The 27576-nt window shown below is 34.3% G+C and overlaps 1 protein-coding gene across 6 annotated transcripts in view; it reads right to left on the bottom strand.

Moving 5' to 3' along the window:
- Positions 1–27576, bottom strand: part of ATP8A1 (ATPase phospholipid transporting 8A1) — a 103964-nt gene that overhangs the window by 31280 nt on the left and 45108 nt on the right. For all 6 annotated transcript variants that reach the window (XM_053940202.1, XM_053940203.1, XM_053940201.1 and 3 more), the window contains 11 exons: positions 24269–24338; positions 23182–23266; positions 19527–19666; positions 17546–17684; positions 16280–16344; positions 13763–13935; positions 11014–11197; positions 10794–10904; positions 4232–4306; positions 3989–4111; positions 1397–1475 (listed from right to left, as the gene is read on the bottom strand). In XM_053940202.1, the coding sequence (XP_053796177.1) occupies positions 1397–1475; positions 3989–4111; positions 4232–4306; positions 10794–10904; positions 11014–11197; positions 13763–13935; positions 16280–16344; positions 17546–17684; positions 19527–19666; positions 23182–23266; positions 24269–24338 (1244 nt within the window). The remainder of the gene's footprint in view (positions 1–1396; positions 1476–3988; positions 4112–4231; positions 4307–10793; positions 10905–11013; positions 11198–13762; positions 13936–16279; positions 16345–17545; positions 17685–19526; positions 19667–23181; positions 23267–24268; positions 24339–27576) is intronic.

The raw sequence follows: 27576 nt of genomic DNA, 5'->3' as shown, positions 1-27576 counted from the left end.
TGAGCACCATCAGACCCATGCTAGGTACTGATTGTATCACCTCACGATGTACACAATTCCCCCAAATCCCAGTTCTGTTCCCTCACCCATCCTTTCTCTAGCAAAGAAAGGGAAGGTAGCAGGCAATTTGTTCAGACTCACAGAGGCCACTTGCCAGCAAGACAGTTCTAGTTCTAGTCCAGGGTTTGCAGGCTGAGAAGGCTGAGCTCTCACAAGTGCTTGTACAGGTATCTCTGCCATTCACAACTCTACTCTGCATCACCACAGACACTCATTGAACGCCTATCCAGGATGTAATGCATAAATCTCTCACATGGATTGGCTACAGCTTTGAACAGGAATTTCAGTTTGAATTTGAGATGATGGTTTTAGAGTATGCACTTGCATTTTAGGAATCTCATTCCTCCTGGGCCGTCTAAACCTCTCCAATGCAAACTGTTGCCACTGAACTCACATTCAATGTGATGTGAGTGGCCTTTCAGAGAAAACAGGCTGCTACATCCCTCCCTTTACCCATTAGGAGTCATGGAGTGTTTTCCCCTCAAGCTTTTAGTGCATAAGCAGGTGTTACTCAGCTGAGCTGAGCCGCTAGTCTCAGCAGTTTCAAAGGTCCATGAGAACATTTCTGTCCCCTGTGCCAGGGCAGACTGCTTGGCTACATCACCAAAACTGAAAAGACACTAATTTTCAGAAAAGCTGCGAGGTACACACTTGTTTTTTTGTCTCCCCACAAACTAGAAACAAAACAAAACCCCACCTTTATGAGAGCTCTTCCAGCCCCAAGCATTCCCACAAAATGGAAGCAGTGCTTTCAAGTTTCCTTTAATTAGCAGCACTTTCCTCTCAACCACCCCACTTCCTTCTGCAGCTCAAGCATATACAACAGCTGAACTAGAAGATGGACAGGACTGAGCAGTCCAAGATGCCACTGTTCCTTTGCCACAGTCCTACTCATAGAAATATAAACTAGTAGGTTAGTATGGCCTTGAACCAACAGGACAGAATGTATGCACAATAAAACTAAATGTTGACAAAATATAAGAGACAATACAAGGGATCGTAGCGTTTTAGGATCGTGTAGGTATTTACTGTGGTAGTGTATTTTACAAAAAATAGCATAATTAAATAGCAATCTCTTTTTCTCCATCTCGTTTCAGTTTACATGAACACTATTGAGATAGTTAAATGTATAGGTACATATTATTATTCCTACTTTTACACAGATCTTATATAAAATATTTTATGTATATGGCATCTGGTTCAGTTCTAGAAATGGTGTCTTGAAATTTAATCACACTGACCTGTTATTATTTATAAATCTTCCCTTAGAAAAAAGATAATATCTAGAAATTTTGTGCTTTTAAACATTTATATTTTTATTTTTCATAATACTTACCATGCTGGAGGGCTTTTAGTGGAAACCAAAACAGAATGAATGAGTGGAAGAGGCCATTTAAACAATGAACCCAGAAAACCTACGAAAGAGAAAACAGAAAATCCATGAGAACCATTTGCCATAAACTAGCTCTGTGAACCCTGACCTTTCTTTTTATCTGTGTGTTAGATTCACAAAATGTGTTTTTGTTAGGCCACCACTGTGAAGTAATATAACTGACAGGCACTTTCTGCCTCTTAGCTCTTCATGGGTCATTTGTTTATTTTTATGCTTTGAAAAAAAGTGTGTATTATCTCCTCTTTTTAATTTCAATTCAGAAGGGAAATTACAATATAAAAATATGGGAATATCATCAGAAAAATTTAACTAAATTAGACAGCTGGAACAATTGCTACATTCTAAGTGTAGGAGAATTTCCTTAAATTTAAAGGAATTTAAAAGGGCTATAGCTTTTATAATTTGCATTTAGTATAAGAATAAATTTAGATAGTAGAAAAATTAAAACCTGAGTTACACATATGCCTAACCTATATATTCCCCACACAAAGGAATTTAAAAAGCACAAATATCAGTTTCTTCCTTAAATTTTTCCTTATATACTCCATTCTTGAGGAGCACAATTTGATCATATTAAAATTCCTTTAATGTATTTGCTAAACAATTGAAGTTTTACTTCCAAACTTATTTTCATTTGTAAAAGACGCCTTCTGCAAAGGATTGTATTAAGTTTAAGAAAAAACACTCTATTAATGCTTTCCATAATATATTGCATAATGACATAAAAAGACTTAATAAAAAATATGTAGCCCTTCAATATGTATTTCCTTCAGTATGGCAATATTCATTTTTTCACTAATAATGCTTTTGACTGTTATGGCTTTTATTGTAACTGACTGCTGCGTATCTTGAGTGTTAAGGTGTTCAAACAATTGAAATTAAGTTGCCTGTCTCACATTTTCCACAATGTCTCAATGTCTTTTGTTAGATTATACAGCTACATTAGGTTGCATGGTCCAATTTACACTCTAATACTTTGCAGATTTAAACTTGTGCTACTCATTAACCTTTGTCTCTCCTTCTTGCTATGTCATTACCAGAAGTTTTTATTTGACAGAAAGCACAGGTGGGTGCAAGAAAAATTAGTTCTACTTTTCCATTTTCCTGACCAATTCTTTTTGTCCTATGCTAATCCTTTAACCTCTGTCATGACCTCATAACCTTTGATCCCTTTTACCATAACAAATATCTGCATCAATATTCAAGGCAGTAATGTTTCCAAATCTTTAACACCAACTATTCAACTTATATAGGTGGGAATTTTGTAGCTGGTGAGTTTGTAGACATTTACTCATAGCGAATGTTGTATGGGAATTAAGTCAACAATACCTCTGTGCAATAAAAAAAAAATTAAAGCTTATTTTAAAACAGAAAACTAAAAACAACTATTATAACTCATACTTACACTGTTTATTTAAACTATCACAGCACAATAGTGTCTATATTTATGGGACCATGAAAAGCCTCATATTTGGAAAGCATTCACAGGGACACAAGAGACACTGTTAAGTGTCCTTACAAGTTTCAGGCTGGCTTTTGTAGGTGAAGGGATGAAGTGAGGAAGAAAGAGAAAAATCTCATCTGTTTCAGTGAATAAAGACAGTTTAGACAAATAATTATATGTATATTGGGGTAACGCCAGTTATATAATATAGCACAAGTGGCGCAGACATGAGAGTTAAGTATGCTGTATCAGCTCTGCAGATTTACTACAGATCATCACACCTAGGCATTGTTAATTCCAGGATATCCTGAAAATGTCCCCAAGTTCAACATAAAATGACATTACTTGAAATGTCACAATTATATTAACAAAAAATAAAATCAGAAGATCTTTCAGAAAAGTCAAATACTCATGAAATCACAGATTCAGGCACAAGTTTAATTTAGTTTTTTTAAAAGAGATTTTTATGGGCAATGCTGTAGAAATTTTGTGTATTTTATGCATTAAAGAGTCCTACATTCTTTTACTACTACTTATGGTAGTCTCTCTAAGTTGAACATCACCCATTTCCCACAAGAAGTAGCTTCAGATTCCTTTTGATCCACATTGACACATTCTTGACTCCAAGTACTTTTTCCCAAAACTCAAAATTAAACCATAAAATCACAACTCCAAATTGACAAAGAATAGTACCATGTCCCTCCCTCTACAAATCTAGTGACAGTTCTTATTGTCCACTGCAACACTTCTCCACAGGCTTCAGTAATCCATTTCCATCTAACAGTACAAATACATACAGCCCAGTGACAGTCAGGTCTAATCACTTCTGCCTACTGAAGACAGCTTTATTACCATCAGAAAAAAAATAAAAAAGGGTGGAAAAAATGAAATCCTTGTTGTTCATTTCCATACTTGGTAAAAATGAAAATATATGTATATGATTTGTACCATTCACTGACAAGTGTATACATGAAAAGAGCAGCAATAAAAATCCTCTCAATTTTTAATTATGAGCAGCACAGAACAAAAAGGGTAACTATACTGAATTCCTATGAATTTTTGCTTTATGTTTAATTTTTACAAAGATCTACCTTAGTATTAAAGTCCAGTGCATTTTGGGAAGTCTTGTATAACTCAGGGTATTTCAGCATGTTTTCTTTTCGGCAGGATCTCTCAAATATTCCGAGAGTTAGAGGAGGCATTGCTGTAAACATCTAATAGGTGGTTTAAAAAGAAAAAATCGCAAAACTTTAGAGGTGAGGATTTGCTTAAAGATTGCTTACTCAAGAAACATTCATGGTTAAATGTAACTAAAGGCACAGAAATTGTCTTACCACATTGTAAAGACCTATACACCATCTTTCAAAAAGAATTTGTCCAGAAAAGCCATTGACAAATGCAAACCAGACCTGCAAAAGATTAGAACCATGTATTACTCATATGTCTTGCAAGGTACAATAAACAGGTTTTTCCTCAGCTTCGCAAAAAGGGATACCCCTACAACACATTTATAACACAGTTGAAAATGTTTTGGTTTAAACCCATATGAAAAAATTAATGATAAACCCAACTTTCAATCAAGAATAGATAGTGGGCAATCTAGTCAGATATGTGAGCAATTCCATGCAAATAGGGAAACATTCAAAGGAGGTTACTATTTTCAGAAGAAACGTCAGGTTCTTTAAGGTTTTAAGAGTGATTCAAGCTCACTGAATTCTTAATGAAATAAAAATTCTGAGAAATATGGGCTGGTAGAAGGGGAACCTACAGACTAGTGGTCATAGACATCCCATTGTTAGCAAACTTGACTAACAAAATTAATTGATTAACCTGCTGTTTGGAACTTAAAACTACCAATAATCCTTACTCATGAAAGGATTAGGCTTTACCAGAGCACTAAAGTAGAACTACTTAGTTAAGAACCACTAACTCAGCTACAGGGTACTGTAGAGAGGGAAGCAGACATCTCTTTAATTGCATAATTTAAATCATTTTTTGCTAAAAGGTTAAAAGAAAAGATATTTAATTTGAAATGTGTGATAACATATTTTCTAATGTTTTTCAGCACAGCATGCAGTATATCTATTTTCTCCTATTATTTTCATCCTTGAATTAGTTCAATGACAAAGTGGAGAAGTTGCACATCTGATGGATCTTTATTAATAAGTTACATTGAAACTATATTGTCTAGGAAAAACAAAAGCTCTTAGGTAAGACAAGTCAAAGTCATCGGAACATTCTGCTCTGTTTAACACCCATGTTTTACAACTGAATTTTTAGATGCTGCTTTCTTACAGTTCACATTTCATTGAACTTCATTAAGGAAGCATGAATTGCTACAATCAATATGTATGTTTATCAGTATGTAGCCAGCATTGTCTCCAGGTGATTGGATTCCATGACCAAACTCAGATTTTTTTTTTTTAATCATGTGTTGCAATGCCTGAACATGTTTGTGAGTACTTTGACATGGAAAACCTCTTGAATTTGGCAACTATTAACACTAAAAATGGGAGGTAAAATCCAGCCAAAATTGCTATTTGTTCAACAGATAAGAGTAAATTTTTTTTTTTGTGGACACTTATTAAAACAAGATTGGATACAAAGTAATGACTGTTCAAGCTTGCAATACAGAAAGAGAGAATACCCTGAATTTTCCAAAATCTTATAATGCTAAATTTGTATACCTTGGTAGATTTAAGTGCAACAAGCACAATTTTCTAACCTTTCAGACTATAAACTGAAAAGACAATGGAATTACTTTATTTCAGCTGAGTCAGATTTTTAGCATATCTTTTGTATTTTTATTTTTGACTTTCAAAATACGAATTATGATTTAATTGTGATGAATTTGTTGGCAGCAGCTTCTCAGTAGCTGAGTGTAAGGGTGCAAGATGAGTACATAATGAATTGTGCATTACAGAATAATTACGCACTCAACATCAGTACAATTGATGCTTTTCCCCCCTTGTTTGTATCAAATACTGGAGTAAATTTTAGAAGTATTGATTTGAAAGGGTTAGGGTGGTGGAAGATATGTGACTCAGTAGCTGGTCATAAATGTGTACATCTCATTGCTGGTAATTTGAGATAGAGTTAAGCAAAGTATCACTCTCTAGGAAGAAAATAAAAGACCACAAGTACATATAGACTTGACCCTTCATAACCAAGGAGTATATGGAAAAGACATTAACTTTCCACTGTGATTTAACCAGGAGGTGAAGTGTTATAAAATGCTAGTTTTAAATGAAAGGCCTAAATACATACACTGAATCTATTCCACATGTTGCCTGCTCTTACAGGTAAATTATGTTAAGCAACACTCGGAAATGTTTTGGAGTGACTTTTAAAAAGCAATAAAATTTTAATTTGCAATGGAATGTTGCTTTCAGCTTATTTTGTACAGAATTTAAATTAGAATTTTCAAGGTATTTAAGCTGAAAACGGTTTTAGTATAAAATTGTAAAGAAATCCTTTAAGGTATAGTATTGACTTCCTGAAATAGTAACATTTACTTTTTTCTAAAGAAAGCACACAAGTTATAGGCATTTTAGTTCATTTTAGTGTAATAAGGGAGTGGAATATATCTTGGTCAGAGGCCTAGATGCAAACTAAAGAGAGATGAAATTTGGTAGCATCTCTAAGTTCTGAAGTTCTTATGGAATCTATCAAAAAAGTCTATGAATAAGAAATCTTTCAATGTGGCTAAAAGCAGTAGTCTCCAGTAGAAACACTATTGTTTAGTGGAATACCACATATTTAACTTTAAGAGACAAAACAACTTTAGTATCTAAGCAGAACCATTAATTTTATATTATTTACAATATAGTATTTGAATGTTCACATTAAGAACAACTGGCTCAAGCCATAATGGCTCAGAATTAAAATATCTAAAAGGTAGAGAAAGAAAAGACAAAGGACAAATACAGCCCTCACCTCGAACTGTAAGAGAAGAAAATAACCCACCTATTTGCCTAAACTTCTGAAACTTGGGCCCTAGAAAATTACACTCTTAACCCTACATGAAAAAATTAATATGGAGCTTGCTACATTATTAACAGTGACAAGAAACACTTGCTCTGCAAGTACAATTTATTCAGACAAGTGTGTTTCATCCTAGTTATGAAGGACAATGAAGGCAGCTGTACCTGAAAAATAAGTTTTTAGGATGCTGGACATGACAGTAATTTAGGAGCAGACTCAAACACTTCTCTCTTAGGGTATAGGTGCTACTTTAACAACTCAATTACTAATCCAGCTCCCTTTTACGGAAGGACAGGCGATTGGTGCTCTTACAAAGTATTTTAGACTATGTATGTGAACAGGCAGTGAAAATTCAGACCATTCAGTAGTTCAATGCCTACAAAATTTTCCATTGAAAATGAAAGATTTAGGTCCCCAGCCTGTCTAAAATGAGATGGATCGCAACACAGACCCTTCTATTTCTAAGTTTTCCAACCATGTAATGTCAAAATGTGGGCATGAGCACAATCACTTTCTGCTGTGTGTTTCAAACTGAACTTGGTGCAGTTTGCACACCTCAAGTAAGCCATGGCAGAGTGAACCACAGCAGCTGAACTGTGCAGCTCAGACCCAGTGTGAGTATGCCTAGAAGCCTGCTCATGTTTGGGTTATGCCTTATGTGGGTCTCAATATGATCACGGCTATTCATCTGATATGTCAGGCAAAGGAAATAGGAACAAAATGGTAAATTCCAGTTATGGACATGAACAGCTTGGGGGAAGGGGAAACATAACCTCTTCCTCATCCAAAGTTTATGGAATAAAAAAAGTCATTACAGCTCCAATTACTTAATAAATTAATTATTTTCATAGTATCACTTCAATTGCTATGAACAGCCATGTTTAAACATCTGTGACTGAAATTTAAATCTCAATTCCACACATCTGTTTCTTCTGCTTGTCTTGGTCTTTTACTCTTTCATTTGATGTTTCATGTTGGGTAAAATCAAATCTTCTGATTTTTAAAAACTGTAAATCCTTTTTACTTAATATGAACCAGTTATTTTACATTATTACTAGTTAGTAATATAGCAAAATGAGTTTTGCTATAGGAAATATAACAAAATAGGAATAGGAAAATTTTGTTCCTCTGATGTCAAAGGATGATTTTCATGACTTCATAAAATGAGTAGTTTAATGACAGAGTGTATACAGTAATGGTAATTATAAAAAAAAAAACCAAAAAAAAAAAAACAATCCACAAAGGAGTTCTCAATCATGAGATCAGTCTCAATTCCCTTTATAAAATAATGACAGCTAAATAATTATGAGACTTTGCATAGGCTTATCCTACATGAGGTGTGATGCTCTGTACAGGCTTAATAAAGCACATTAGTGGTTTATTAGAGATTCAGAGTTTTCACTTGTAATTTAGACTGATACATCAGAATATAATCTCTCAAGTCATTGTGACTAGTCCTATACAAAAGATGAGGCCCATATTTAAATAGCAATTGCATCAAGACACAGAGTAGAAAAACATTATTACAGATCACTTTGAATTTCTCATGAATAGTTTAAATGCCAATAAGCACTGCTCACTGTGCCTGAGTATCACTATAGAGCTTTACCATTTTCTGAATTAAGAAACCAATTTACATCAATTTCATATCAGCCCATGAATGCCTAGGATAAAGGCTGTACTTTAGATTAGATGGGATATTTTCTATTATTTTCTTGATTAGTACTGAGCAGACATTTAAAAACAGGATACGTATCTATTAAGTAAAGGTAGGTATTTTTAGTTATTGTCAAAATAAAAGGAAACTTGTTGAAAGTAACTTCCAGACATGCCTTTCACAGTACTATTTTCTAAACTCCAAGACAGAGGAGGTGTGGCCACAAAAGCCTCACAGAAGTTTTCCTGATGTAGCATTTCTGCATATTAAGCAGCAGCTTACAAATACTCATTGAGTTCTCTGCTCCCACGCCTGGTCTGTACAAAAAAACTGAAAAGAGAGACTCAAGACTGGCAGTTGTCCTTTCTGGAGACATTCAATGATGAATTTCTGCCCATTCACTCACAGTATTGACATGAGCTATTAACGTCTCTGAAAAGTTTTCTGAGCTGACAAACGTGGGGTATACAGGAATTCAAGTAGAATTTATTTTGTCTTCCAGAGAAGGTGTATATGGCAAAATGATTGCATGCATTATATATATATATAAGGGGTCATAACAACCCATATAAAAATGAACTCTTTGCCCTTCCATCTCTCAGGAGGAAGAGACTACCTGTTCATAAAATCAAAGCCTTAGATCTTTAGGCTACGATCTCTGTACCCTGCATTTAACTTTCTCAAAAATACAAGCAGTGGGATACTTACATCTGATTTAAGTTAAAAATTTACAATATATTTTCAGGTGACAATGACAGAAATCTAAGGAAAATAAGTTGATATGTTTTAAAGCCAACCTTTGTATGCTTTCTATAAGCAAAGTATACATTAATATTGTTTTTTTTCAAATACTTCTAGAGCTACAGCTAATCAGCATTTCTGGAAGTCTGATCATGTAAGTAGATACCCAGCCTTTGAAATACAGCATCTAAAGTCTGCCATTTCTACACAAAACAGGACCTTTAGTGAACTTGCTTTTTCTATAGCTTCCTAATTTATATTTTTCTAAACAGGCTAAATCCACTTAACTTGCTGCTATTTAAATAGAAATCTATTTGCAGTAATAACACAGTAAGGAGAGAAAAAAGAGGAAATATAGAAAATGTAAAAATATGGTAAGAAAAATGCACTCTTTGGGATACAACTTTTGTACATAAAAATTATTAAAGTATTTTCAAATATTACAACAAGTAAGGTCACATAAGTAAGTATCAAAATTGGAAATATTAATCTAATGTTTACATCAGGTTTAACAGAAATAGGTCATTTTCTTCCAGTAAAACTGAATATACTTCGCAAGTTTAAGATACTAATTTGAAAATATGTTTTAAAAAACTATGAAAATTTAAAGGGTATCTGTTAACCCCATAAATGTAAAAAATATGTAAGACTATCTATAAAATTTATTTCATGGTCAAGATTTTCAAAAATAACCCTGAAGTTTCATTGTGAATATAATGTTTGAATCAATTATAAAGAAAAGTAAGGGAGGGGAGAGAGGAGCTTTAAAAATTTATTTAAAATATGTTCAAAATCTTGTGATTTCTGTGTGGTCATGAAGGGAGTGAAAACTACCATTATACATTCTGTTCTAACCGTACCTAACAATAAATGTACATTTATTACAACACAGTCCTCTCATACCACTGTATTTTTTGCAAGATTTCACTCCTTAAGATCCCAGGTGAAAAAACTAGGTCAGCTACTTTCAGGAAAGTATCCCTGTTCTTGAACAGGAGCCTGCGGATGCACGGTCACCCCATTCAGCACGTGAAAGGTGCCCAAGAGTGGAAGGAAACCTGTCTGTAGAAACCCTGGGCAGTGCTCTGAACAGCAACAACCCTGCAGTGCAAGAGAGACCTTCCAAAGGGCTTCCGATTGCGAACCCGACAGTCCCCGACAGTCCCAGCGCGAAGAGCTGAAGCACACGCATCGCTGGGTATATTTAAGACAAACTTGCAACTGGATTCCTTAATTACTGCAATGATGTTACATGTACAGCATTTTAATAAGCTAGCAATATTAGAAACGCATTTAGTACTTAATATTTGCTATGCATTTTTAAACAACTGTGTTTTTTTAAAGTAAAAAGAATAATACTAATCAGTTTATTAAAAATGTCAAGATTCAGTTCTAGTAGGTATTTATTTACAGTTAAAGTGCTTTTAAAAATCATATATAATATATCATAACCAAAAGATCAAAATTTAAGATTTTACTTTCAAGAAGTTACATTTAATGTACTGTAAAATTACCTCGATAATATAAAGGACTATATTCTTGTAGAAACAATATAAGATGCATTTAGCTACTCTGTTATAATTCCAGGCTCCATGAACCAACAGCAAGTTCTTCAAATACTTGAACTGCAAAAAACATGAAAAATGAACAAACATACAATTAAAACATACACATGCAAATATTAATCATATTCTAATATATTTTAGCGTAGTATTTTGCAGTGTAATGACTTACCTGAGCAATTGAGTAGTCTGAAGAGTTAGCAGCCTGCAGACCTTCATTCCCACTGATACCAACACCAACATGTGCTGTTTGTATCATACTAACATCATTTGCTCCATCACCAATTGCTAGAGTTACTACCTTGACTTGTTTTTTAACCATTTCTACAACTTCAGATTTTTGAAGTGGTGATACCCTGAGGGATAAAAAAAGAAACATGTTTAATACAGGACTTTCAAATGAATGTACTTTTAAAACATACTTTATATTCTGTGAAAAGGTAATAAACTCAGGCCAATTAACACCCTGGTCAGCGACATGATCTTGTTATTGCCCTTCAAGGATACATGCTAAAAGCACATTCACAACAAAATTAATAAAAAACAACATTTCTAAACTTTGGATTACTTAAAAGCTGAAAGAATATTCTACGCTGAGAAAGTCACCTTACCAAATGTGCTACAGAGAACTGTTTTAAATGTATTTTAAAAAAAATAAAGGAATGAAAAATAATACAGCCTTCAAATTGAAGCTGGCTATGTAATAACATTATTCAGGGGCTAGCACAACACATGCACAACTATTTGACTTCTGGAAAAGCTGCATGGGATGAGTGCAGCTTTATGGAAAACCTGGGTTGAAAGTTTCTGGGCAACAGCCCTTCTGAAAAATTCTGTGGTCCACCTATATAAAAAATATCTTTCTATGATCTTTTGGTACATGTTTTATTTGAACTCTGCTGTTGAGAATTGTATCAAGACTTGCTACAGCCAGCTTCTACAGAAGATTCCTGACCTGAGTCCTTCTTTTTCATCTTTTTAACTTCTCAAGAACAGTGCCTTAATTCCTTTTTAGACAATGTTATAGGGGCAGCTGGAAGATGACACTGTCACTGCCTCAAGTTCATGGTGAAACCAGTAAAAAATATTTTTCATTCATTTTGCTCACTCTTAGCTCTACATTTTTACTCCAGAATAACCCATTTAACATTCTTCTTGCATATATTACTCTGAAACCAATACAGAGTTGGAATTCAGTTTGCTAAAGTCTTTAAGCCAAACATCTGCTTGGAATTAATAACATACACAGATTTTTTTTTTTTTTTTGAAGAGAAATGTCTACTGAATATTTGTCAGCATCATCTGTTCTACAGCTAGTCTTAGGAAGAATCCACTGGTAATAAATGCTTCTACACAAGTCAGTACAGCCTGCAAAATTAAAAAAAAAGTGGTGTAATTTGTACTTTTAGAATGAAGGAGAATTTGAGATGTTTACTGCCTTTATATGGATGAAGAAAAAGCTTACATTTTTGTTAAGTCTGGATTATATATATATATATTTAAATTTTTAAAAGTGGTTTACCTTAAATAAAAACTACCATTTAAAACTTTTTTATTTCAATCTCATAAACAAGGAAAGGAAGTTTTTGTTACTAAAGACAAAGCATTTAACAGAAACAAATATTTTGGCAGAATTTTGACTTTTGGGAAACATGGGATATTAAATATGTTCACATTAAAATAATGAGTTTTATGAGCAAGCATTTTAGTTTTAAACCTGTAGCCAATTTTTAAGCAACCACAAAACATGTCAGACATATATCTAGATATGCACTGAAACCAAGTGACCTAAGTATATAATGGAAGTGTAAAATGAAGAAATGGTAGAGAGAATACTACTACAACAGAAACTTTCATTTTGCACTTTGCAGTGTTTCTTTACAAGAATGCCAACATTAAAAGACAGCTTTTAATGTTGGCAGTGCAGAATACCACTCAATAGTTCCCCAGTTCAACAGAAACAGAAAAAAATATCTTTTCAAATGGCATAAAACATATTTTGTAATCAAGGAAAGAGGAGAAATAGAAATATAGCTTTAAAAGATCAGTTCTATATGCATCTCCTGCTTGTTACTGTACTGAGCAAACTCAACCTAGCAGAACAAGCACAATACTCCAACTTATCTGTCAGAAAGACTCCTGCCGTTAGGAAGGTGTTTATACACAGTACAAATTGTTCATCAGAGTAACTTCTCAGTTTAGCAGACAGTAAAACCTTAGTTTGAAATTCAAACTGTTTCAGGCTGAAGCATGGCTACAAAGCTTAGACACAAAAACATTAATTGAAAAATCCCTTGGTAGCATGATATTGATTTTCAGAAGGGATGGAATGACTAGAAATATCGTAATATTACCTCCTTTCCTGTGTCGTTTTGCAAAGCAGAAAAATAGTTCCATTTTGAACAGATTTTTCAGATGAATCTGATTTATTTTAATGGAACAATGGAAGTTTATAGCTGTAATAGATGATATTTACAGGAAAGGATGAAAGGGTTCATTGTATAAACAAACCCTATAATAATGATTAAAAAAGGCATTTTCACCAGTTTCAGGTAATAAAAAGCACACTGAGTAGTACCTTTAACACTTTTGTACACGTCTTATACAGTGTAACCCACATCTTACAGAAAACCAGCCTGTGGAGAAAGATCTACAGACAACTCTAGATATGCTAAAACCTGTGGTTAACTGTGGTAATTTCAATTCAAGGTCAAGATTAGTGTCTCAACCTTATTGAGACTACTCTCGATGGATTAGAAATTATATTCCTGGAAATATGCAATCTGAGTGACTCTGACAAATACACTTTGTTGCAGACTGCTCTACAGTGATATTTCACTTGAATGACTGTATTTCATAACTTCAGTTTATTTTAATACGTCAATAAAAATAGCATGGAGAGAGAATAATGTAAATCTTACCTGCAACAAATAACAGCTTTACATGACAAAGCCAAATCCAGGAAATACTGTCTTACTCCAAATGTCAAAGCATACTTCAGAGATTTACCATCAATGATGAGAGCAAAATCATTTTCCTTCCTTAAAGCATCACCAAGAGTACTGCAATGATGGCTAAGTGTCTCTCTTGTTCCCTGTTGCACAAAAAAATGGTGTCCATTATTTTTAGTTCTTAATATTCTTAAACCCAAATTTTTCAGTGTGATCAGAAACACTGGCACTTTGGTTTTTGAGGAAGGTGCCCTTTGCTTCTGCTATCAAATATTATAAAGTGAAATAATATAAAGTAAAAAGAATAAAGTGAAAATTAATTTGCAATGGCTGCACTATTAGAAAGACAGTAGAAATGTTGTGTAGGATTGCTCTTTCACTCTGCCAAAAAAGACGTGTATAAGTTATGGTGGAACTTTTAATGCTCTTTGAACAGCAACAATAGTTGCATAAATATTTGCCAGAAGACACAGGTATACAAAAAACTAATATAATAATACAAAAGATGACTCACATATATAGAGATACTAGAATTTGCTATTATACAAAATGTTCCTAAATGCTTTAAAAAAAAGGAAACACACATAATTAATGACATAAATATATGCATTATAACTGATAAATCTATTACATTAAATTAATATTTTAACATAATTTAACAATTATAACATGAAGTACATTTTATACAAAGGAACATATTTTGTATTTTTCAATTGCTAATGACAGTTTGAATCACACCTACAGAAGTCACTGTTTTGTGATCTAGTACTGATTACATTCAGTAGACAATACATTCATATGTGCTTATTTACACAGCAGCCTGCTTTGGGAAGGTCACTGACATATAGTTAGCTACAGTGCAGCTGTACCATGGAGTGTATGAAGGACAAAAAATATTGCTTCTTGCCCTTCTTTCTTTTTGAAAGACCTTTACAGAGCTACAACATACTTTTCTTCTGTTTCCTTCTTCAAAGCCCAGAAACAAAAATGTTGGGATCTGTGATATTTAAATGCTCCCAAGATTGTAGCAAGTTTCTGTCTTTCAGCCCCGCTGCCAAAGAAGAAGTCATAATTCATCTGTGCTGGTTTTCAAGGTTGTTTATTTCTTCTTATCTAAAATATTTTCTCTCTGACCTGCAGCAGGTGTGTCTTGCAGGACAGCGTGGGGGCTCTGCCCCTCAGTGGGATGTTACAAACATTATATACTAGAAACTACGTGTGCTGTATTTACAATAATGTGCCAATATCTATCACCCATGTTGAACAGTGTGTCCCCAGCCTAAACCAACAGAAAAATGCCAACAGCACAGTGAGACATGGAGGGCATGAAGAAGAAGAAAAAGGACAAGGCATGCCCAATTTCCTCCATGTTGCCCCCTTTGAACCCCTTATCTAGAATCCTAAAATTCTACTTTTGCACCTGTGCCACACTAATTACTGCTTATATCAAACACTCAGAGCTTGTAATTCATCCTGTAAGATTGAAAACTCTTTTCCATGGACAGAGATCAGAGACAGTGTCTCTCAGGGCTCTGTACAGGGGGGCTCCTGACCCCCTGCCAGGGTCCCAGACCTTCCAGGGCAGCCACAGGGATGCCCTGGATTCACACATAAGAAGTATTTTAGAGGAGAAAGGAAGACGAAAAAACCTCTTCTGCTTGTAAAATATTGACTTTGGAAGCTAGTGACATCCTATGACAACATGTTCCCATATTTTTTTACATGTTTACCAACCAAATAATTGTGCTACTTCAGTGATGTCAGGCATACATAAAAAAAATTTGGTGTAGCCACCTAAAAATAAAACACTGAACTAATTAAAAATCTCAAAACCTTCTGAAATGAAATTAAAGATACTGCTTTGCCTTTAAGATATTTGCATCTCCATGTACTCTGTATTATGGGTATATAAGGAAAGGATCTCTCAATCTCTACAGAATCTAGACACTCCAGTTTGAAATAGGGAGTACACTGTAGCTATCATTGCAGCTACTACCTTTTATTCTTATACTATATTTATATAAATTTACTATAAAAATATTTTGTTTGATAGATATTTACTGAACTTTAGAATCATCACACTAGAAGTGGTTCATCTGTAATGCTAGTATAATGTGAAGCTCCTGGCTTTGAGCCTGCATGGATGAAATCTACTACATGGAATTCATTTGCTCATGGTTGTGAAGTTCCTTTGTGTAGTAGCTGCACTGTGATTTCAGAAGGTGTAGACTGTTTTCCCGTTATTCAGTACCATTCTGTCACAAAGTTCATAGAGTTTTCCAAGCATGGAATACTAAAATTAAGAAAGCAACACCCAAAACAAACATAAACAACATCCCCCAAACCATGCTTTTGGCAAAATTTTCTGTTTGTCCAGATATATAGACACCCCAACTTATTTTTTACACTACTTTCACCATGATGTCTGGATATTTTAAGCAATAAAATAATGTTTCATTAAATGAGAACTTTAAAGATTTTACTTACATCAAGAGAGCCTTCATTTATAACAATTAGTCCCATGTTCTTTCTCAAAAGTTTACAAGAGTGACCTGTTAGAAAAGATTTTCTTTTTAAAAATCTGTTTCACAAAATGCATTATAATATAACAAGGCATTTTTTTTTCCTGTAAGAGACCTACAGACAGAATTAAAAATAAGATTTCCCTAGTTGAAATAAATGATAAAAAATAAATTCTACTGCATTTTATATAAGTACATACAGGTACTAAGACAGAACAGTTAGAATTTCCCTTGCTGCAACTTCCAGCTCTTCTGCCTTATTCAGAGGTGCTTTAAAGAGAGTTACAGAAAACAACAAACAGATCTCCCTAAGCCATGTAAATTTTTAGAATGCAACTTGCATTTCCTTCAAAACTTGCAAATATACACCTTTTCATTCTTTCTTTTATTCTTTAATGCATTAAACAGGATGCATTTTTTGTGCTAATGATTTAGGCTGCCTAGTCAAAAATATATATCACCATTCTTAATATAGCAGAAATACTGGTATTATGTGTATTGCCTTAAACCTGAAGGTACTAAGGAAAATAGCCTTAGATCAACTGTATCATGTGCATATGGAGAGTTCTTTAAGATTAGAAATAATAACATCCAAGAAAAAGCATATATAGGACTAAAGTGAGGCTTTATTTTGGACCTGTATCTACACTACAGCAGTAAGTGCTGATGTGGTCACATGCAAAGAATATTAAATGTTAAAAACAGCTTTTATGTATAACTATTTAAAGATATAGATTTATCATTGTTGAAATCAGTCTTTTTTTACCATCCTTCATAATAAAAGGAAATAATAAAGATAAACCTTTGTTAAAATGTTATAGTACTTTAGTTTACCTTTCTTGGAAAGAGAAAAAATACAGAAAGAAAACTAAGAGTACTTACATTCTCTTAATATTATTCCCTCTCACTGTCAAAAGTCAATATGTTCTTTTAAATTCACTTTGTATGTTATAAAAAAGTATGATTTCCTATTTTTTTTCCTTCTCTCTAATGTAACTTTTTCTTGCTCTTAGTATTTTAACAGGGGCAGAATCTGTCATTCCCTATCCTCCCCCTATCACTGACTAAAAAATAAGTTCACATTAAAATTCTGGAGTGACATACAATATTATTTTTTACAAGACAACTTTCCATTCTGAAAGAAATTTTACTGCATCTACTGCTATTATTTTTAAACATGTAACAAAGACATCAAATAAGATGTCTATAGATGTCTATACAGATATAATACCAATATTAATGGCAGTCTCTTGTTTGTCCCCAGTAAGTATCCAGATTTTTATGTCTGCTTTCATGAGTGTCTCTATGGTTTCAGGCACTTTGTCTTGTAGTTTATCTTCAATTGCTGTTGCTCCGAGCAGCTGAAGATTCTGTGAAAATAAAATATTTCATACATACAGGTTTTTTTTTTTTGTTTAAATTCAATTTCAATGTTCCATTTATTTTATTTAACTCCTTGTATTTATAACAAGATTAATGCCCTCTAAACTCTTTAATCAGATTTGGTATCAACAAATAAAGAAGTTCCACATTATTCCATGAGCTTTAATTTAGATACCTGTGTGGCTTGACAAAACTACACAGTGTGACCACTCAAACTTCAACTAATTATTCACTCAGTAATTCAGTAGCTTCTTCAGCAACAGCTACCTTTTTCTGAGGAGTACCTCTCTGATTTCAAGGCTTCCGGAGTGCTAATACCATGCCTTCTCTCTTTTAATGATTTCTCTTCACTTTGTAAAAAAATCCAAAACACCTGTAAATTTATCTTAGTATTTTATGTTTTATTTTAGCTTCCTATGGAGCAAATCTACACAATTTTTGTGAATACAGCCATTTTTATATTTCTTATTTCTATACCTTTAAAACTAGTTAAGTGTTAAAGACACCACTATAGATCTAATAGTGTGCAATCCTGCTAGCAGCATGGCCTGCATACTACATCCTGAGGAAGTACTTGTGCAACTTACACACAAATTTGTAGACGTAGCAGGGTTGTCATGGCATTAAAAAGTAACATAGTTTCAAGACTGTTTTGTCACATCCAAATAAACTGCTCAGCCATGTTTATTAGTGACTGAAGCTATATACCCTCACCTTTCTTTTTCATGACTTAAACACCACAGATTCATGAGGCTCTGAATTTTAAGTAGCTTCATCAATCTCTTATACTTTCTGAGGGAAAAAAAACCCGAAATAACAACCCCAAAATTTAAGTATCAAAACTTCAAGCAGTGTTGGTCTCATGTACTCCTTTTTCTTATACATTTAATAGTCATGGGACCTTTTTTTGCTGAGGAAGTCTTAACCTCATGCTTGGCTACTCCAGGAGCAGTGTTGCCAGAAACTTAAGGCTCTGCTCTTGTGATGCTGTATCTGGGTGTAAGCTTGCTTTATGGGCCTTCAGTAAAACAGAGGCTGACAAAGTGGAACAAGTCCAACAGAGGGACACAAAAATAGCTTAGGGCCCAGAGCACGCTATATTAAGAGCACTGGAAGAAGTAGGATGAGTTTAACAAGGGAAAAAAAGAAGATTAAGGGAGGGATTCCTTCTGCTAACTGAAGCTTGCAGAGCAGCCATCCTTCTCCAAAATGTATACTGCAGAGTGAAAGAGCAAGAGGCATCAGTCACATTCTGCAGCAATAAAAATTTTAATTCAGAAGAAGGAAAAAAGACTAAGTTGAGCATAAAAAAAAATTACCTGCTACAGCTGGGAAAACTCCCTCCTTGTGGATACTCAAAACTTCATCAAAGTGTTGGGCAAGCTAAACTAGCCCTGCTTTGAGCAGGGATTTGTGTCTAGATGACCTCCTGAAGTCCCTTCCAATCTTGACTACTTAATTGTTCCAAGACCATTATATAATGAAGCAGATGTTATCTGTTACTGAAGTTTTTTACACTCTAGAAGAACTCTGAAAAAAAGCTTTCCAGTAGTTCAACCCATAATCAACTTTTTCCAGCAAGATATCTACTTGCTGCCAAAACTTTATCAGATTGTTTCCTTCATTTTGATTATTTAAACTGCAAGGACTACCTGACACAACTGTCAGTATATTGCTAGAGTTTGTTTTTCTCTCTAAGCATTATTCCTCAATAGTGATTCACTTTTCATGGTACAGAAAATAAGGACAATAATGACACTCTTCTGCTCATCCCTCTGTCCACACCATCCTCTCCCCAGCCAACCCAAACCCCAAAAAGCTGCACATACTTTTTCAATTAGTTCATAGCTCTCCTCAAGTTTGAGTACTCTGTTTTGTATAGCTGTAGAAGCACGGTGATAGACATCCAACCATTCTTGATAATCACTTTCTGAAATCTCAGCCACAGCAAAACACAGAGTTCTTAAGCCTAAAGAGAAAGCAGATAATGATTCAGTATTTGATAGTCCCTTCCCTGATATGCCTGCAATGAGTACCTTTTGAAAGCTGAAATTATTCTGTATTTTATGTATGCTTATGCCTGATTTCAAATTACTGCTGCACATCTTGGAAGAACTTTTGAGATATACATAAAGTAAAAACGAACTATAAATAGAAATTTATTCAACAGAGTAACAGTTTCAAAGAAGCTGAATGTAATACAGGTGATGTATTTCACTGGAAAAAAAATTTATGTAAGATTTGACTTAGTTTAAACTGTAAAAAGACATGAGGAAATCCCAACATTTGCTGAACAAGTATGTACATTGAAACATTAAAAGTGCAAAATTTAATTGTATTTCTGAGAAAAAGCTTTATAAACTTAAATGTTGCTAGGCTGGAAAGAAGTAAAGTTAAAATATATCAGCACAATGTTACAACTGCCCTCTTCACCCCTCCTCAATATTCTTTGGGAATTCTAGTTTGAAATTTATCGCCTAGAAGCCAACTTTGAATCCCCTCATTTAACTTTCCCATCTCACAGATTGTTTCAGCTTTTCAAATTCTTAAAATAAAATCATTATGTACCATTTGGCAATTTTACTTACCAACTTCTGAGCTGGTTGATATTATTAACAGATTTTTTCCTTCAGCAAAAATCTGAATTAAGCATTACAGCAAGAATTTGAGACGGCATGATGTTAAGAAATATCTATTTTTTGATGGCACACATTTTACACTCAATTTAAGTAGCTAGGTGTGAATTTTCTAACAGCTCATTTTCACATATTGCCAGATTTCTGGAGAATGACATTGATGTAACTCTTTATATCCTAGCCACAGTTCACAGGCCAGTAGATTTAAAAGGGGGGCAGGCAGGATTAATGTAGTCACCCTTTAGTCACTTGCCCACTCTGTTCTAGGAGACAAATAGCACCATAACCAGGGATGGTTAAATGTAACCTTTATTTGATCACAGGTTTCTAGAGCATACAGCTCAGCAGCAGTGGTAAATTTGAAATTATACGAGCTTAGGAATGAAATAATACATGTGTCTTAGATGTAAGAGTAATTTAGTATTTTCAGGATAAAAACCACGTGTAATGTGGGTATTCTGACAACTAAACAGCATTAGGAACAGTGTCTCACCATCTAGACTTAGAAGAATAAACTCAAGGCTGACAACTCAACTGATTTTTTTTCTCTGCATAATAAGGATATGCATACAAGGTCCAAAGCAATGAATATAGGTGAAGGGGAGGAAAGGAATCTATGTCTGACTAACAGTGATACTATTTCCACAATGCTTTCAACATATTTTCTGCAGACAGTAAAATGAAGAAAAGAAATCCAAGTGTATGGAATGTCAGCAAATAGTTTTTTCAAGGTATTTGCTTTCTCTTTTTAAATCACTGTCTAATTATATATTTTTTTTATTTTTTATTTTTAATATACTTCTTTTCATTGTGATTTAAAAGAATCTTCCAAATAAAATGTGGAAAACAAAATATCATTAAGCCTGGTTGTTAACAGACTGGAGCAACACAGGAAAATTACAGAGGATTTTTCTATTTATCCAAGCAGGCATTAACACTCAAGCTTAATAAACGCTTACATATAAATGCCAGCCATGCTAACCACTTCATTTTTGAACAACACACCAAGAGCAGGCAGCAAATGCCAAGGACATACTGTCCTGCCACATGAAAGGATACTCATGAGAAACTTTGCAACATAGCTGGCTGCAATTTAAATCTGAAGTAAAAATAAATACCAATTTTTTAATCAATTCCAGAGATATGTGATTTTTTTTTAAAGATTGAATTTTATGCTTTTTAAAAGGTTAGAAATTCACCTTATGAACAGTAAATCTTTTAATCTGCTGAAAAGAAGGATACAAAAAACACCTGAACAAAGTTCTTATTCTATCATATATACAGTGATTCTAAAGACAGATGGAATTTTCCACTTTTTATGTTGATTTATTTAGTGCAACCTGACTGCTAAGGAGTTGTACTACCAATGTAATGAGAATAGTAATTAAGAATTGGATTGAAATTTTCACATCAATTCACACAGGACAGAAGACAGTGATTTAATTTTGTCTTCTGTAACCAAATATATACCTTATGACTCAAACTAACTTCACACCTAAGTAACTTTTTCTTGACTAATTCTGGTTAAGCCTTTCTAGAACCCCAGTGTGTATCTGAGGCTTTGGGCTATACCATCAGTCAAATTTTTTCGGGTATAGTTCTGCTTTCAACTTTATTGTAAAATTTATTCTAACTTTATTACTTTAAGATTCTTTAAGACCAACCAAATGCTTCCTGCAGAGATCTTGATATGAAAAACTAACAGAAACAGATCTGTGACTTGTTTCTGCTGTCACTGATAGAATCAAGAGACTGAAGCTGCTTAATACACTAGCCAAACTCAAAATTCGATAAAGACAATAAACCAGAAGACAAAAACTAAAGAAGTCAAATTCATGACAAAAAAATGACCTTTCATGATAACAAGAATATATGGCCAGAGATCAGTTAACAAAACATAAGCATTGTTTTTAAGTTTACTTCCTAGTGTAAGTTTATTTTTAAGACATATTAAAGATAATTTTAATGTTCTAGTAGCAGTGTATTCGAAAAATAAAGAGGTAGAAACTCTGCAGTTCAGATTCCCATAACTCTTATAATTCTGCTTCCAACTCCTCCCTATCAACTCATTGATAAATTGTAACACTATGATACTGCACAGTACAACTCCTGAGATACCAATGGCGTATGGCATCGAACATCTAGGAGCTGTGCAGAAACGTTTCTACCGTCTGCTTTTCTCCTCACATCTGTACTGTGAAATCCACCATAATTAAATAACTGACTGGCTGCTAGTATCAATCATCTTAATTTCACAGTCTTTTAAATTTTACTTACTATTTCTACTTCACAAACCCTCAAAGAGAGGTTCCCCACCTTTGGCAACTGTTTTGTAAAAGCGACTGTTAAAACTGCAGACACCAAAACAAACCCTATGGATGCTGGCAATCCCCCTTATTGGGACTGGTGACAGAAACAATACAGCTAAAAGCTACCTTAAAAGTACTACACTAATAATTTCCAACCATCTTTACTTTGGCTACTTCTCCCTGTGTGCCCATCCCTACAGCATTCACTGGGTATGGAACATGAAAGCGACCATGGGAAATGAGATCTTCACAGAAACAATGTGCTATGTGTTTGCTCTCTGGAAAAATATATTTTGGTTAAAAGATTCTGCTGTATACTCTGTGGGTGTGTGGGTTGTTTCTTAGAGTTTTTTTTAAAGCATGAAGTTATTACTGAAATTTCTTAGGAAGAGGAAGACTTTTCTTAAGGAGACATTGCTAAAACGTACTTTTCAAACTTAACATGAGTAAAACACTACAACAAGACAAAATTGAAAAAATGGAAAGTTGAGTGGTAACTGAATTCCATATTTGTTTTTATGTGGAATAATATCACCCACCTTCTGTAGCAAACTGCTCTAGATGTTTTAAGGTGATTTCTTTGTATTTTGAACTTTCAGCAAGACGGTCATAAATTACAGTATCCTACAAAACAAATAACTATAGCTCAGAACACTTTAACAGAAAAATGATTTCTATTTTGGGTAGACAATACAAATAATGTAGAAAAATGGCTGAAAAATAGAACTGTATTATTTAAGCATCAAAAATTAATAGACATAATCTTATTTCATAAGTTAGAAAAGGACTTTTTAATCTTCAGATTTTCTAAATTCACACATTCTGCTATAATGCAATTTTTTTTCTTCATCATTTTTTGATGTTATTTCCCCTTATTTTGAAAAGTACCAAAATGTTGTCCTCCTCTTTTAATATTATGCCCACAAAGTAAAATTAGTGCTTCATAACTGCCATTCTCAGATTTTTTTGTAGCCAACTTAATACACGGAATATTAACAACAGGTTTTTTTTCCTTCACTCGAGATGATAAAAAATGGACATTTATATTCAACAAACTTCCTTTCCTTAAACCATTCTGGAACTGGATTTCATCTCCTTCCCCCTCAAACTTGACTTGACATACAGACTGAGAACAAATGAGCAACTCTGCCATTCCCATATGCATTATGATAAGGATACCTTTTCACAGGTCCTGCTTTTGGGAAAATCTACTTCTGCGTAATATCAAGGCTTGGTTAACATTCCCATCTAGTCAGTTATGCTACATTATTATGTCTATCTAGTGATCTATGCTCAGCTACTCCAGCAAGTAATTAATACAGGCTCATCCATTTTCTTGGGAGTACAGAAGGAAGCAATAATTAGGAAACATAAAGGTATTAGTCCAGTACAAAGAACAGGATGAACAGGTCTGTCATACCTTCATAGGCAGTTAGTAAAAAAAGACATTAACTAGTTCATCACATTGAACAGCTACATAGCAAAACAATGTAAATTGAAAGTGGTACATCAACATTCCTTCCCCCATATTTTCAATGTTTGACTGCAGTTATTACAATCTTTTGCTTTCGTATTTGTATTGGTAGCGTGTATTCTCTGTTACAGTGAAAAAAGAATGAAACTCACAGCTCCTTTGCAGTAGAGTCTTAACTTCCCTGATGGTGTGCGAACTATCACTGACATTCTCTTCCTTGTGCTGAAAGGGAAATAAATTCTCTATAAGGCAGTTCATAAATATAAGCATTTACCAATATTTTACCTAATAATATCAATATATATCTTATATTACACACAGTATAAAAAGTCAATGCTATCTATTCTGAATTATATTCTCAGCTGAGTGGGATGGAAAACAGTTTTAAGTGTCTAACAATTAAAATGAATGCTATTTTTCTTTATGTGTATACTTCTGTAGGCCTTTTTTCCATCAAAACAATAAGAATTTTCACCTTCATCTAAATACTGTATGACAAAAAAAACCACCTTAAAGCACAAAGCACTTATCAATATCATAAAGAGGTAGTGTATCATGGACTATTTCAGTTTTATTTTCCTTCCCAGCCAGCCAGAGTCGCTCATACACTGTACAGCAATCCTATTACTGTAATCCCAGAGTTTTGTTTATCACACAAATTTTCAGTATGCTAAGAGCTGGACTAATTTTAACTATTGTCTGGCTCTCAGTTATTAGTAAAATCCAAGTTATTTTTTCTTTTTGTCCTCATAACTGAGGTAGAAATTGGAAGAAAACATGGAGAAGATTGTCACGGTCTGCTTTCTGTCTTCTTCCCTTTGAGGTTTGCCAACAAGCATTCTTTAGGTGCAAGATCATGTCCTGTCAAGATGTGTATTTATACCATAAGTCTTTCAAATTTCAACTTTATAAATAAATCTACAGAAACTATTCAGGGAACAAAACACTTCTCATAGAACAGTTCACAGTAAAACAGAGACGGAAATAAATGGTTCTTTAACAATTTTGGTTGCTGTTGGAACTGGATCCCATTTATACATCATCAAAGAACATTATTGTATGAATGGTTCCTGAAGTTCAGACTGCCATGGAAAACATCCTGTAAATGGAATCTGGACATAGGTGAAGGAAATAAATTTATAATTATAGGTGAAGTAGTGGGCTGAAGAGTATGTTCAGGAAAACATTTTCTAATTCCACCTGGGTGTGCACTCTTCTTCAAGTAAAAATTTCTGAACAGCAATATTAAATGACATTGCTACTGTGAATACTGCACAAAAGCACAGACAAAGCCATTACTGCAATTTCTTTTCCATTTCACCTCTAAACCTCAGATAAGTAGAATTCCAAAAAGCTTTAGACAGTGTCCAGTTGTGAATTTACTTAGACAACACTGTAAAATAAGGATCATCTAAACTACAGTTAAGCTGCCTAAAATAAAAGCAAGTCTCAGATCCACATTAATTCCAGCCAAGACTATCTAGCTTCTGCTACTTGAATTCATTACAGTTGCCTGAATGTTCAATTCAGAAATAGTGAAGAAATTACAGTGGGTTAGGGGGGGTTTAAAACAATAATTTGATATATTTACCCTTGACAGGTAAAAACTCAGCAGTTTTGTACTTGTCTTGCAATACCAGAAGATTGCAACCTTGAAGTCCTGTATGGAGCTGCATATTATTCTACTGAAGATGTATCAAAGAATAACCAATGACTTCCTGTAGCATTCTGAAATTTTAGCTATAGAGACAGATATTGAATCTTGACTGACACAAACTTTCTTAGTAAAACTACACTAAAGCTAATGACCAAGAGTTACTGTCAAGGACTTCTAACTTTTTATGAAACTTTTTATGGCAGTGACAGTTCTATTTCCTCTTCCTGGTGAACTACAGTAAGCCACTAAAGTGCACTACTACAAATAACTGTCATTGTGAGACCACTGTTTTGTTCTGCTTGCTCTCTGTAGAAGCAACGTTAGCAGCCATAAGGATGACCTGGTTACAACAGGAAAAATACTGAACAGAATATGTTTGCTGAAACAGTGACAGAGAAAATGTCTGCAAGCCTAGAAATTGGAGACATCATGAGATTCCATCAATACGCACAAAACTGTAACTAGAACTTTTTGTCTGGAAAAGGGAGAAGATACCATAAGAAATCAGGAATTGACAAAAATCTGGGAAAATAAAAACTGGTCTGGGAGAAAAGAACATACCATCATCTATGGCTGTCCCATGTGAAATACAGAAATTAGCAGCATCTACTGACTGCTGAATGTGGTGGTGTCCTGCACTCCTGTATGTCTGTGCCCCACATAAATTAAATACTTGTACTGAACCTGGAGCCTCTCTAAGAGCCAGCCCCATGAAAACCATCCACAGGGTGTGCTTGTATACATTCCTTTGCTAACAGTAATTTTTAATAATCTGTAATTAAAAAAAAAAATCAGGAAAAAAAGCTCCCATGTCCTTGTGTGCTATGGAATCCTGCAAACCCACTGTTCTGATCTCCATGAACCTGCAGGCTGGGTAACCCCTTGGAATGTTACAAAGAGACAGAATAGCTGGTAATTCCCAAGGAGGTGCCGTGGGATTATAAATAGACAGAAGCATCTTAAAGAGACAGAAATACTTCTCTCAGTCACAAGATTTGCCAAGCAGCTCTTGACAGGTCCAGTTACTCTACAATCTGACTGGACTTAAGATTAAGCAACCACAGAAAACAAACATCACTATAGAGGTTTTGGTACCTCCTCTGTCAGCCACTCATTCTTCTTTTACTTTTAAAAGTATCAGGTCTTCAGTCACAAAATCAGAGTATTCTGGCGCTCTCTGAATGATTGAGAGGAGGTAAGGTCTCAAATGTTCTAGGATGCCTTCTGTCTGCCCAGCAGAACAGCTAAGATAATGTGGATTACTCATGAAACCAATCACACAGGAGAGACAAGAAGCTTTAAACTGTAACTATCACAGATGATTTCTGCTAGGTTGTGGAGGTGTATCCCAGGGATATAGACGAAAATCAGTAATTAAATCAACAGATAGTACATACTCCAAATATTGAGATATTATTACTACATATGTACTCAATACTTGCCAGTGAAATTAATTCTGGTGCTAAAAATGCAATTCTTTCCTCTAGGAAAACAAATAGATACAAATCAAAACCTCGTTCATTAGCATTGCTAGAAATGACATGTTGATTCAAGGACTGATGTGCAATTTGTGCCCTGATAGTGGACATTGATTATCCTTAATGACACCAGGAATTACAAACTCGAAATCTTATTTGATTTCACAACTGGCTCAGGTGAAAACACAGTGCATGTAGCTGGCACAGGGATGAAACCAAACATAAGACTTTCTATGCTTCTGATCTCTGAGAGTGACTTGCCTTCCCCTGCCCTGCAGACACATATCCTAGGAGTTGGTTTGGGTTGCCAAGAGACAGCTGCAGT

The sequence above is a fragment of the Vidua chalybeata genome, chromosome 4 (assembly GCF_026979565.1).
Source record: "Vidua chalybeata isolate OUT-0048 chromosome 4, bVidCha1 merged haplotype, whole genome shotgun sequence".
NCBI classification, from domain to species: Eukaryota; Metazoa; Chordata; class Aves; order Passeriformes; family Viduidae; genus Vidua; species Vidua chalybeata.
The sequence above is the reverse complement of the archived record's forward strand: the minus strand, read 5'-3'. Positions and strand labels throughout refer to the sequence as shown.